Source organism: Cariama cristata, unplaced genomic scaffold, assembly GCF_000690535.1.
Source record: "Cariama cristata isolate BGI_N322 unplaced genomic scaffold, ASM69053v1 scaffold30025, whole genome shotgun sequence".
Taxonomy (NCBI): domain Eukaryota; kingdom Metazoa; phylum Chordata; class Aves; order Cariamiformes; family Cariamidae; genus Cariama; species Cariama cristata.
In genome coordinates, this window is record NW_009619704.1 from 385 (window position 1) to 13,130 (window position 12,746).

At 57.7% G+C, this 12,746-nt stretch overlaps 1 protein-coding gene across 1 annotated transcript; it reads right to left on the minus strand.

Annotated features, from left to right (window-relative positions):
- Window positions 1–37: 37 nt before the first annotated feature.
- Window positions 38–12,133, minus strand: THOC5 (THO complex 5; the record flags this gene model as incomplete). Its single annotated transcript, XM_009701354.1, has 18 exons — window positions 38–248; window positions 511–701; window positions 916–1,031; window positions 1,174–1,261; window positions 1,348–1,451; window positions 1,967–2,081; window positions 2,438–2,534; window positions 2,758–2,859; window positions 4,348–4,456; window positions 4,601–4,700; window positions 5,608–5,648; window positions 6,025–6,102; window positions 7,176–7,308; window positions 7,823–7,937; window positions 9,650–9,796; window positions 10,434–10,531; window positions 11,211–11,324; window positions 11,990–12,133. Coding segments are annotated over 18 exons (1,956 nt in total), but the record flags the coding sequence as incomplete, so codon positions are not given.
- Between the last annotated feature and the right edge of the window lie 613 nt (window positions 12,134–12,746).

The following is a 12,746-nucleotide window of genomic DNA, read 5'->3' on the forward strand; positions in this document are numbered from 1 at the left end:
CACCCCAGCCCTCCACACAGACAGGGCACCCACACACTTTTCCTTCAATTCAGCCTTTAATCACTTTGACTACAAAACCTTCAAATGAAACCCAAAACCTTGAAAAAAGACTGGAATGGTGGGATGTGGACACTCCTCCCACGGACAGGATGAGGCCCGTCCCAGCATGATGCCCGGGGAGGGCTCAGCGATGGCTGAAGAACCCCTGAGGGTAGTTGAACTTGAAGGGCTTCAGGCGCATGGGCCCCCTGGAAGAGAAGCGGGAGAGGCTGACCCACGGGGGTCAGGAAGCCCACGGCACCCACAGAAAGGGTCTGGTCTCGGGGTACTGCCCAGCTGGGGGGGGCGCAGATCCCCACAGGCAGCTAAGGGAGAAGCTTCAGGGTTGGCACCAGCTCAGGCAAGGCCATGCTCCAGGGGACAGCAGTGTCACCAGGGTCCCTGCCAGCACCCTCACCCTGCACCCAGCTCCTCCCTGCCCCAGGGGCCCCCAGGGCGCCGGGCTCTCACCTGACCAGGCGCAGACACATCTTCTCCTGGGGAAACTCCTTGGGCCCCTCCACGCTGGTGTCGTGGGGCTCCGTCTCCAGGTAGACGTCCAGCACCATGCACAGGCGCTGCAGCTGGTTGGTGAGGAGCTGGTAGCCCGGTTTGGGCCCCCACAGCTCCTTGTAGTTCACATTGACCTCACTCTCCATGGCCTGGCAGAGGGATCAGAGGACAGTGCAGGCTTTGGTCTCTGCTCTGCCCTCCCAGAACCTGCTGTGGCATCCGGCAGGTCCCGTGGGCCCGCCCTGAGCTGCTTGGCCACCAGCTCACCCCAATGGCTCGCTTATTGTGGAGACAGAACCACTGGGAACACCCTCCCAAAAGCCAGGGGTTCTCCAGCCTCCTTCTCCCACCGCCCCGGGTTACCCGAATGTTGTCATCATTGCTGCTGGTCCGCTCTCCTTTCCAGTTCAGGCACAGGCTGAAGACGGGCGGCAGTGTGGAGTAACCGGGGTTCAGGACCACAGCAGCCTGGAGCTTGGCTGAGCAGGGTAGGGAAGAAACGTCACCTGCAGCCCACGGGGCCTCCAACCAGAGGGATTTCCCCGTGAAGACCCCCAGAAGCTGCCCTGGAGGTGCCCGGTGTGGGAAATAGGAACTGCCAGGGGAAGGAAATGTGTCTACCTGTTCCTCTCTCTATCAGGGCCATGTAGTAGAGGTGAGTGTCTTCAGCCAAGCCGGCCTCTATCACATCTTTAGTGTAGGGCAGCTCCTGCGAGGAGGCACAAGAGGAGGAGTGAGCAGCTGCCGGCGCCATGCGGGAGCTGGAAGGGATACGGCCTCGCGCTCGGCGCCTACCGCGTAATCTTCATAGGGAATGGCAGCCCACTTCACCAGGCGTGAGACGATCTTGGTAGGGAAGAGATGCTGGCACTCGCTGGAGACTGGCACAACGCCGTGCTCTGGAACCAAGGACAAGGCCACCTGAGCAGGGGAGGGCTGGGACAGAGCTCTGTCACTGTCCTGCGGGTGGGGATGCTCCAAAACTGGGACCTGGGGACATCGTTACCCTTCCAACACCTTCATCAGGTACCCAGAGAGGGGCAGTGGAGGCCTCGGCTGCGATCCCACTGGAGCTCACAGCCTTGGCAGGGCACACCTGGCCTGCTTGACAGGCGTGCGACACACGTGGGTGTGTGGCTCACCTCCCACCACGTCCCGAATTGATTCCCAGCACAGGGATGGTCACTCCCAAAGGGGTGCTGGGCATCGAGAGGGGGCACAGCCTTCCTCTCCCACTCAAAACAGGGCAGCCCTCACAGCCCCACTACCACCAAGGACAGAGGGAGTGACCGGGAACGCTGAGGGTGGCACTGCAGATCTGCAGCACCGTTAAAGGTGACATCAGCCAGCTCTCCTCTGCGAGGGGACCCTGCTACTGCACCCCCAGGCCCAGGGTGGGGAGCCAGGCACTCACCGAGCGAGGCAAACTGCTTGTGGAGAGCCAGGCGGGACTGCAGCCTTGTCCGCAGCAGCTTCACAGTCAGCTCCATGTGGCTGGCGCTCAGCGAGTTGTCCGCAGTGACCGTGTGCTGTGGGCAGGAGAGACTGTCACCATCACAGCAGCCTGTGGGACCCACTGGGGACCCCATGGTCCCAGAGCCACCCCACCCAGCCATGGGGATAGACACGTGCTCGTGTCGCTCCTCTGCCCGTAACAGGGCTTAGACTATCACATGGGGGAGATAAAATACGTTGGCATGGCCCCGCTGCAGATTCATCCCAACCGAGCCTCTCCCAGTCAAGGGTGCACTGTGGTTTGGGAGCAGCCAGTGCCAGCAGGAGCTCTGGGGGCTCAGAGGACAGGACAGGACATGACAACTGTCTCCAAAGCCCCCCCAAACCCCAGCTCAACATTCCGGTGGAGAGGGGAGGGGGTGTGACGTGCCTGAGGCTGATCCTTCGGGAAATGCAGGCCACCCAGCTTCTGCACCCACACGTAGGGGTGCCCCAGCTCTGTCACATAGTCGCTCAAGGTCAGGATGCTGAGGGGACAAGGACAAAGGGTTAGGCCACCCCAGAGCATCTCCCCCCACCGCCCAGCCCGTGAGCCAGCCGCAGGGAGCACACGTGTCTTTCGCCTGCCCCCCAAGCTGTGCCCGGTGAGCCCACCCAATCCTGACTGGCAGGACACCGGTTTCCCGGCCATCGACCCTCCCTGACAAGCTGGGGAAGGATGCACCGTGCTGGGAGCAGTGCCCCACTCACCCCACTTTATCGAACTGGAACTGGTTGGCTGGGTTGGGCGTTTTCCTCCCATGGTCTCCTGGATAGAGGCAGTTGAGGAGGGAGTCTGGGGAGAGCAGGTCACTGGCAGGAGGAGGGAAGAGATTAATCAGCAGCAGCTGGGGCTCCACATCTCTCTGGGGCAGCCACCAACAGGCTGCGAGCCCAGAGAAGGGGATTAAAAGCTCCACGAGTTAGGTTTCAAGACCAGAATGGTTTCCCCCTAATTCCACTCTGAAAGGAGATCTGTCTCCTCCCTGGCCCTCAAGAAGACAGAAATCACAGGGTACCAGCTCCCTGGTTTCCCAGGAAGCTGCTCACTCCGGTGCATTAACTCCAAAACCTGCTGATGTGTGCCGAGAAAACATCACCAGCATAGGCAGGGCACGGCCTGACGGCCGTTTGCCACCCAACAAGCTTAAGCAGAGGAATTCTGCTCAATGAAATAAAATTCTTCATGTCTGACTGTACTCACAACCAAGCATAAAGGGCTGTAGGATTTGGGGTGTGGTTCATGCCACAGCCTCACTAGTTTGGGGTAACACAGCCAAGGGCAGCTGCGAGGGAGGGAGTACTCTGCCTGGGAACCCTGCGGAGAGACTCTAGCTGCTGTCACAGATGATTTTGGGTACCTACAGGGAAAAGAGAACCCCAAGAACATTGAGAGGCCTCATACAGGACAGGCGGGGCAGCAGCACTTGCTCCCAGGTATGCCCAGCCCAGCCTCTACCACCTCCCTCTTCCTCAGGAACCTTCTCCTGGCCTGGGGAGAGCCGTTGGAGAGCTGGCAGCTGATCGGGCTCCCCCAGCTGCTATTTCAGCTCTTCCTCACCCAAACTGGGCTCCAGGAGTCTCTGGAGAGCCCAGGGAGAGGCAGCTGCATCTCCAGCACTCAAGACAAGGTGACCTGCAGAGCAAGCAGGTGAAGGGAGCTGCTGGGTACAGGCTGCAGCAGGGAGGAAAGCGGTGTGGCTGCAAGGGGGTGATCAAATGTGACAAGCAGGAGAGGTTCTCCCCCAGCTCCTGACAGGTCTGGCACCGCTCCCCATAGATGTTCCCAACTTCCCTGCCCCTGGCTTGTGAGAGACGGAGAGGAGGAGGATGCTGCCTGGGCTGCGGCCGCCTAGCAGGGCTCCTGGCAAGGCCCTGGAGCTAAGGGGAAGGATACGGCAGGGCAGAGGATGCATGAGGTGAAAGCCCTCCCCAGAGGCAGAGACGGAGCTGGGCTCTTTGGCCATCAAAGGACAAGCCAAGGCAGCAGCTCGAAACTGCTGCTCTGCACAAAGGCCCTTAGGGTGCCTCAGGTAGGGCAAGGTGAGGGACTGAGGTTAAAACCTCACCCATGGGGAGCAGGCAACTGGGCACGGAGTGCTCACGGCCCACTGGGCACTGGAGCTACGGCTCAGCAGAGGGACATTGCCACCAACGCTGATCTTGGCACTACGCCACGCTGCCAACGGGTCGCTCTGAACAGAGCACAGCAGGACAGACACCAGGACAGGGCAGTTGTGGCAAGTGGAGGTGTCACTGCCCCACAAGCTCCGGGCTCAGTGTCCCCAGGGTTCTCCTTACCCAGCACTGATGGCGGTTGTCATCTCAACAGCAGTGGTCACCTTGGCTTTCACCGTCATGACATTGAGATTCATCAGGTAGTAGAAGGTCAGGTGAAGCACGTTCTCATCTGTGCCAACAGAGAAGGGGCAAATTGCTGTCTGCTCTGCCTCAGAGCAGATTTACATGCTGCTGCTGCCGGGTTGCTGCCTGTGACCTGCCGTCCGACACTCTTGTGCGCTCTCTCTGCCAAGGGCCACCAGCACCCGCTTACCTTTGCATTTCAGGTCGATGGTGACGGACAAGGGATGCCGCTTGAGCATCTCCTTGCGCTTGTCGTCCAGCTGCACGCCCAGGGTGGGCCTGCGCCGCTTCTGGGGAGGGCAAAACAGATGTCAGACCCTTCTCATCCTGTTTCTTGGCAACCTACAGCCCCCACCCTCCTCTCCCACTGCTCTTTCCTTCTAGTCTAGTTCCCCAAACCCCCAGTGCCATGGCCATGGAGCAGCCCCATGGAGGGAGGGGAGGGGAGCAGGAAACCCTCGCCCTGCTGCAGGGCAAGGACAAAGCAGCTCCGGTTCCTATCGTTCCTTCAGCTCCCAGGAGTGTCCATGCCCCTGAGAGACTTGGCCAAGGACCTGCTGGCCCCAAAAGCTTCCCCACCGCAAGGAGCAGAAGCTGAGGCCCTTCCCTTTACCCTTCCGCACAGCAACAGCCCGATACACTGGGCACTACTGCTGGGTGGTGGGGAGCGGTGGCACAGACCTCCCTCGGGCTTTGATGTTGGGGACAGCCAGTGCCCACGGCCTCTCCCCAGCATCCAGCACATCCAACCTGTAGGACCTAAACGCCCGGTAACCTGAACAACCCCCAGTGCAGAGCTCAGCTCAACGCTTTTTTGACACGGATCCCTCCCCGCTGGACACGAGCCTCCCCGGCCCGAGGCTATTTATACAAAGTGGAACAGCTCCAGCCGGAGAGCTGCGAGGCAGCTGCTGCTGCTAGGTGGGATGTGAGCGTGGTGGGAGATGAGTGGGGCTGATTTGTACCCTGGCTTTCCTGCATTCAGGACAGAAATTGGAAATGGCACCTCTCTCCTCCCAAGAAACAGCTGGATTTAACGTCAGTGAACCTCCACACATACTCACAGCACGTAGGGGCCAGTTCCCAGCCCCACTCAGGCCCAGCTCCCCCAGCATCTCCCAGTTACCAGGCACAGAGCAGTTCGCCCAAGACACGGTGTTGGGAGAGGACCCAGAAGGGGACGGCACTGTCCCTTACCGTGGTCTGCTCCTCCTCCGCGTCAGAATCGCTTTCATCATCTGTGCAAAGAGCGGGGTGTAAGCAGGGGCGCCTGGGGCTCAGCAGTTTTCCCACAACCAGCAGGACTACCAGCCCCTTCTCCAAGACCACAGCTCCCCCAGACATCACTGTCCCCCCAAAAGCAGGGCCCCAGCAGGATGCAGACACACAGGAACACATCCCCAGTACCAGGGGTCACTCCCACAGATGAGGGGCTGTGAACAGCTCTCAGGATGGAGGAGCTGGGGTCAGAGGGGATCAGATGCCAGGGATTTTGGTCAGCAGCGCGGACACCAGGCACTGTGCCATTTCAGCACCCGCTCGCTTCTCTACCCAGCCCTTCTGCCTGCACAGAGCATCAGGCAGCCTGCCTGCGGCAACAGCCCCCCAACTCACCCTGCGAGTCCTCAGGAGGCTTGTACAGGGCTTTGGCTTCCTCTACACTCCCTTCAATGGCCACCACAAGCTTCTTATCTACAAAGGAGACAGGAAAACTAAGCTACAAACCCCACTTCTGTTTGGGAAAAGCAGTTGGCAAAAGCAGCCCTGCCCTGAGAAGTTCCTCTGTCGTGGCGAGCCCTGTGGCAGAGGCAGCTCAAATGGAGGGTTAGCAGAAAGAGGCAGCTGTCCACGGGGCTCCGTGGGGCCACTGCAGGGCTGGATCTCCTGGGTAGGATGGGGTCAGAGGAGGGAAAATGCTGGGTGTTGAGGGACTGTCCCTGGAAACCATAAAGGCCAAACCTTTACCAAGATCCAAGGGGGGTTGGGGCCTGGCTGGCACAAGCAGGGAGCGAGGAGCTGTGTCATCATGGCCACAGGTGCCTCTCAGCAGGGACCTGGCGTGGCCAACTGCCACAGCGTGGTCCTTCCATGCCCTTCTGCTGCCTGCCCCACTCCCAGAGCGGCGTGAGAGCAGGTAGCACTGCAACTCTCACACTATGCTACAGCCTTCTCTGCACAGGAGATGCGGACAGCACAGGGGGATTCTGGAGCCCTGCTGGGAAATCCCTCCCCACTCAGGGAGGCTTCAGAAAGCTCCTCAAAATGCAAAGCTGCCTGAGGGGATGAAGGCTTTCAGTTGAGCTGCGGGGAAGGGCCTCTGCAAGGGCGTGCTCTGGAGTCACCACCACCCACGGATGGCACAACATAGCATCCACTCCACAGGGTGACAGCTCTTGGGAGGCCGTGTCAGCACTGAGCCAGCTCACAGGCTGCAGGGACGTCCCTGCCGACCTTGAGCGGGGGGGGGCAGAGGTGGGAAGCGAGCTTTCCAAGCAGTTCTTCCAGTGAGGCAGCTGAGCAAACAAGGTTTCAAATGCTGCTGCCTCATTGTGCCCGGCTGTGGGGCCACTCCGCCGCTCTGGGCTCAGCAGAATCTGGCAGCAGAGCAAATGGGATGAAAAGGACCTCCCAAAGTGTCATCAAAGCAGTGCTTTCTGCAAGCAGGAGTGACATCTGGCCCATGGGAGGAGCACTGTCCCCCAGCCCGGGCTGGTGACAGCCCCGTGCCGTGTCGCCAAGGGCTGTGCTCCCTGCTCGGTGCTCACCGCAGGCCTGACCGTAGGCACTGGCTTGAACGAAGAGAACGTAGAGAGGCGGCGGGAGGTGTCGGGCTGTCTCGTACTGTTTGTGCGCCTGGTCGAAAGGCATGAAGAGATACTCCTGGACAGGCAGGGAGGCCTGGGGGAACAAGAGGGCTAACGTCCGTCACTGGGAACAGAAGAGTTCAACCTCCTCACCCATCCTTCACCCCAACTTGGCAAGTGGGAGATTGGAAACCAGCAGAGCAGCCAGGGTGCAGGGTTAAACACAGCCACAGGCACAGCGAGCCCCCAGGGAAGGGCTGGCAGTTCTCCTTTGCTGGAAAACTTTTGGATCTGAAAATAACCCAGTTCCTTCTCCTGTTCTTCCCTCCCAAGGCAATCACAAGGGGCTGGAACTGCGTGTTGCTCTCTAGGGAAAGGCCCATTTAATGACTCCTCCATCTGCAGTTCTGCAGGAATTGCCGCATAAACAAGGAGACTCTGGAGGAGTCTCGGCACGAGGCAGATCTAGCCCTCATCCACCCTGACTGGGAGCAAAACGTCTCCAAAGCAGATTCAGCCCAGGTGTTGCACTTCTCTAACACAGCCCTCGGAGCGTGAACTCAGCTCGGCCACAAAGGCCTCCTCCCCTTCCTGCAGGGCTCAAGTACCTGCATGATGCTGTTGAGTCGAGGCTGGAGGCTGCTCAGATATTCCTTCTTCACCTCGATCTCCTTCAGGATCTTCTCCTTGCTGGTCAGGCACTCCTTGTACTTCTCTGCCAGCCTAAGGGTGGAAATTCAGTTACTGCCACACATCACAGCTATAAAGCCTGTCGGGATCTGCCTGGGTCATGGGCCCCAGCTCTCCTGACCTGACAAAAGTCATTGCAGGAACCAGGAGAGCTCAGATACTGTGACAAAGAGCGAGCTCTTAACACCAAGGGCAAGTGGAGACAGGAAGGAACCGATTAGAGCTGGAAAATGAACAGGGAAAGTGGAAGCTCAGCCCGGTGCTGTGCTCTGAGAAGGAACAGCAACTGGATCTTCCCTCAGCAGATCTGCTCCCACACCAGCCTCTGCTGCCAGCGGCCGTGCTGACGGAGCTCTGCCGAACCCACCGAGCTCCTGAAGAGGCTTTTCCACTTCACCTCACCAGAGCCACCTCACATCACGTCAACTCCTTCTCAGTTAAACTCCTGAGAGTCGAGGTTTAATACACTAGCAAGTGCTCCTCTGTAACTGGGTAGAAAGCCCAGGAAAACGCAAGTTCACCATGACCCTCCCAGCCCTCGATACACTCATGTTTGGGGAGAACATTAGAGCCACACAGCACCCACTCGCAGCACCTCTCACCAGTCTGCTCAGCTGAGCTGCCCTGCTGGCACAGCACCTACCAGCAGGTTCAGACGGATCTTTCTGGAAGGTTGGTCTCGGCTGAAAAAGCTGCTGGCTGTTACCAAAACACAGGAACGTTTGCATCATGCTTGCTCTTTGCACGGGGCAAGAGCCGACGGAGCAGCTGAGCCACCTGGCCTGGCTGCACCAGCTGAGGGACCTGAGGGTCAGAGCCTGCTCTGAGGAGGTGGCTGCCAGCACCAGGACAAGGGTGCCTGTCGCAGCTCAGCCAAGATCAGGGCTGCGTGGGCAGCTCCCCTCCGTGGCAAGCGTTAGGAGCACAGGCAGGCAGGAACGGCAGCAGCACCAGGCCATGACACTCAAGCCAGGTTGGCTTAATTTTGCTCCTTGCACCACAGCATGGCAGACAGAGCAGGGATCGCTTCACCCGGTGTGGTACATCTTGCAGAACCGGGTTCTGGATGGAAGCACGTAACCGCTCGTCCTTCAATATCACCCCTACAGCAGGCAGCGTCCCCGCTCCCCGCTGCAAGAGCCTCCAAGCAGACACTGGGGAAACATCGAGCTATAAAACTCATTTTCTTCCCTTGACACTCAAGGGTCAGTGCTGATGTTAACTACCTCGGTGAGAGAAGGAGCGGGCTTATCAGGAGAGCCAAGACGCCTTTGCTGTCCTCACCACAGCATGAGGTGCAGTCCCAGCCAGGCAGCCCCTCTTACACAGCGGCTGGGGGTGGGGGCGGGGGGTCCTTCCCAACCTCTTACACAGCGGCTGTGGCTGGCTCGGGGCTTCTCTCACACTGCTTTGGAGGTTGCTCTGCTCCCCAGGCTCCCCCAGAGCTCTCCTTCACCATGGCACATGAGGGAAAACTCCCTGAGCTATGAAGCAAGAATTCCACCAAGCCCAGCTCCACACAGAGTGGGTCTCCATGCCAAGGGCTCAGGTACACAATAAATCTGTCACTTGTTCTATGCTGATTATTTTAAGAGGGCGTTAAAACCTTTTTTATCACCCACGTTTGCTTCACTCAGTAGCTGTGCAGCTCACACCCAGGGTCTGCCAAGAGCCCTGCAGCTCAGCACACGCCACGTGTTCAGCACCAGACAGGCTGACGCCGACCCGAGACGCCGCTGACCCACCTCTTGCGCTGCTCCAGCTCCCAGTCCAGGCGGGCCAGGGTCTGCTGGTGAGGCTCGGAGAGGGTGATGGCAGGTCGGCTGATTTCAGGAGGGGCCTCTTTGTAAAACTCCTCCAGGCTCACCAGCTCGATCTCCTCATGTTTGGACCTGCAAGGACAGATGGATGAGATCAGGGAAGGGTGGGAAATGCTGCAGCAGGGCCGAACTCAACCGTGTCTCACAGCAGAGCAGTCAATGCCGACAGTGCCCCGTGTCCTGGCTTCACTCCGCTACACAAAACACCACAGCATCAGCGAGCAAAACCGCAGCAGAGGAGAGAAAGGTCTGAACAGGGTCCCTCCTTTCAAAGAGACACCTTCCTCGTGTGATTAACTAAAGTGCTGCCTGAGGCATCACTCTAAACAGAGCCCTCCTGGCAGCAGCGCAGAGCATGACCTATACAACAGGGACAACGGAAGGCTTGGCTTTTGGGAGAAAACTCCTGATATACAGAGGCCAGAGACCCCTTGAAGAGACCAGCATGGCCTCATCTTTTACATTTACATATTTTCTTCTCCACTGTCCCTCCGTCACAATAGATGCTTTCTTCCCTCCTCCCTACAGAAAAAAAGTGTCCCAGCACAAGAACTCTGGGATGCTCTGTCTTTCCTGCGTGGTGACATCTGGAGCACCTGCTCTCCTCCCACAGTGGGCTCAGGCAACGCGGCAAGAGATCCCCATCGTTGGAGGCCTCCACCCCACCTCAGACACACCATTCCTCCCTCTCCTCCCCAGCCAAACTCACTTGAACTCCAGGCACTTGGTGATCTCTTTCTGCAGGTGCATCACCTCATAGAGCAGGTTCTGGAGCTGCAGGTGATAGGCATCGACCTTCTGCTTTGCCTGAAATGCAGACATGGCCAGGGCAGGGGATGAAGCTCTGCTGCCTTCCTCCCAGCAAACACCCCGCAAGACAGGCACCAAGATCCGCCCCCGCCCCCCGACCATACCAGCCAGGGACAGCAGGTTTTAGGATATGCAACATTTTTGGGTGGAAAAAGAGACATTTTCAAGGGCTGGGAAAGCAAATGATCATGACATCAAACTGATTCTGCTCCCTTCCAGCACTTTTCAGGGACAGGGCACAGAACAGCACACACCTGCTGGGGCACATGGACCGAGTCCCCTCCCGTCCCCGTGCCTCAGTCTCCTCAGCAGTACAACAAACACAGTCCTGTGCAGGAACTGTGAAAAGCTCTCTGAGAACTCTGGGTAAGGAGCTTCGGGGCAAATCGTAGCCTGTAGCACACCAGACTCTTGAGACAGAGCTTTCTGACTCCCTGTTATATTCAAACAGAAGCAGATACCGCTGCTTCGTTACCCATTATAATTACAACTTCCGCTGCACCGCAGTAGAGTCTCCTGATAAACCTCTAATTCAAAAACCATAACCTGGCTGGTGTTTAACTCCTCCCATGCGTGCGCACGTGCATCGATATGCACAACTGGGAGAACTGGCACCATCTCTGATCCCACTAAATCCCAACCTGTATTCACCACCCCCACCCAAGCCCCTCTGTACCTCGTGGGTTTGATCTCTCCCTTTCTTCAGCCGAATATGAGCCAACCGGTTGAGCTTCTTCAGGGTCATGAAGTGGACACAGCTCTGAATGCGCCGCTCGTCTATCTCCGAAGCCTGAGTGGCAGGAGAGAGGCATTTCAAGCAGGAGAGACAACTGGCACCACAAAGGCCCTCTGCTGCAGGTAATTCCTGTGAGTCCTGGTACAAAAGGGGCTCCGTGCTTCACGAAGGAGCCATGATTTATGCCACCAGGGCTTCTGAGGGAGCCTCCTGCTGCCAGACTCACAGGTCACCCGCTGGAAATAACTTGGGTGGGTTTCCAGGCTCACTGTAGTGATTTTTCTTGGCAGTAAGAATAGAGGCGTTCAAGCCTGAAGCTCCCACCCTGCTGTGCAGAAAACAGCGTGGGCAGTCGCAGCGCAAGCCTTCCCCAGTCACAGCCCGAGGCTGCTGGGCCTCCATGGGATGGTGAGAGCCCGGCCACCCCTGCTGCAGTCAGCAGGGGCTCAATTCCTCGCCCAGGAGGCCCCCACCCATCAGCACGCTTCCCAGCAGCGCCCACACATGCTTTAGAAGATCAGTAACTCAGCCTGCATACCGTCTGCTTGGTCAAAGACCAAATGCCTCTGCTAAATGATATTTTATTTTATATAAGGGAGATTGTTCCATTTTCCTGACTCTCCCAGAAGACGTCACGGCTTCTGCTCCCGTTCCTCTGATTAATGGGAAAACGCGAAAGAGCAGAACACATTAAAACAAGCACCGAGGCTTCTCCTTACATTGTCCTTGATGCCCCTGCTCTTCAGCTCCTGGATTTCTGCCATCAGTCTCTGAAGCTCCTGGCAAGTCTCTCTGTAGAGTTCGTAGTCTTTGATAGGGTCACGAAGATCCACCTCGCACTCCTCGCTGTAATACCTAACATCCTGCAACAGCAGAAAGCACCTTCTGAGGCTTGTTCCCTCCACCTTCTCTGGAAAGGGCACGGGGAAACAAACTGCTGGGTCTCAGTTCCTGGCTCTGTCCATTAATCCCACACCTGGGGAGACTTCACACACAGGGGAGGACTCAGTTAACAATCCCAGACACAAACACCACCAGGCATTAAAACGTCTGGGAAGTTCAGGCTGTCTTTTATACAGTTATTATAAGTTTAAACTGGTATCCATCCTGCGCTGGGCTATCTACATCACTACAAAGGACAAACCAGGAAGGCATTTATTTCTTCAATCCTCATCCCCACTTTGGCTGAGCCCAAATTACCCTGCTGCTTGCGGCAGTGTTTTAAGGCAACATGCAAACCCCCAAGGAACCTTTCAGTCTTATGCTCACTCTCCCCATGTCTCCAGAGGAGCGTTTGACTCCTTGAGTGCTGTGTTTCCTAAAGGAGATGGAAGCAGGTTCAGAAATTCAGAGTGGGAGTTTCAGACATTGGGAGCTGGCTCGGCTCTGAGGGAAGGGCCTCACAACTTCCCAAAGGGGAGAAGGAGGCCAGCAAAGAGTAGGTGCCAGAACAGCCCTTTGTAAGGCTGGACACAA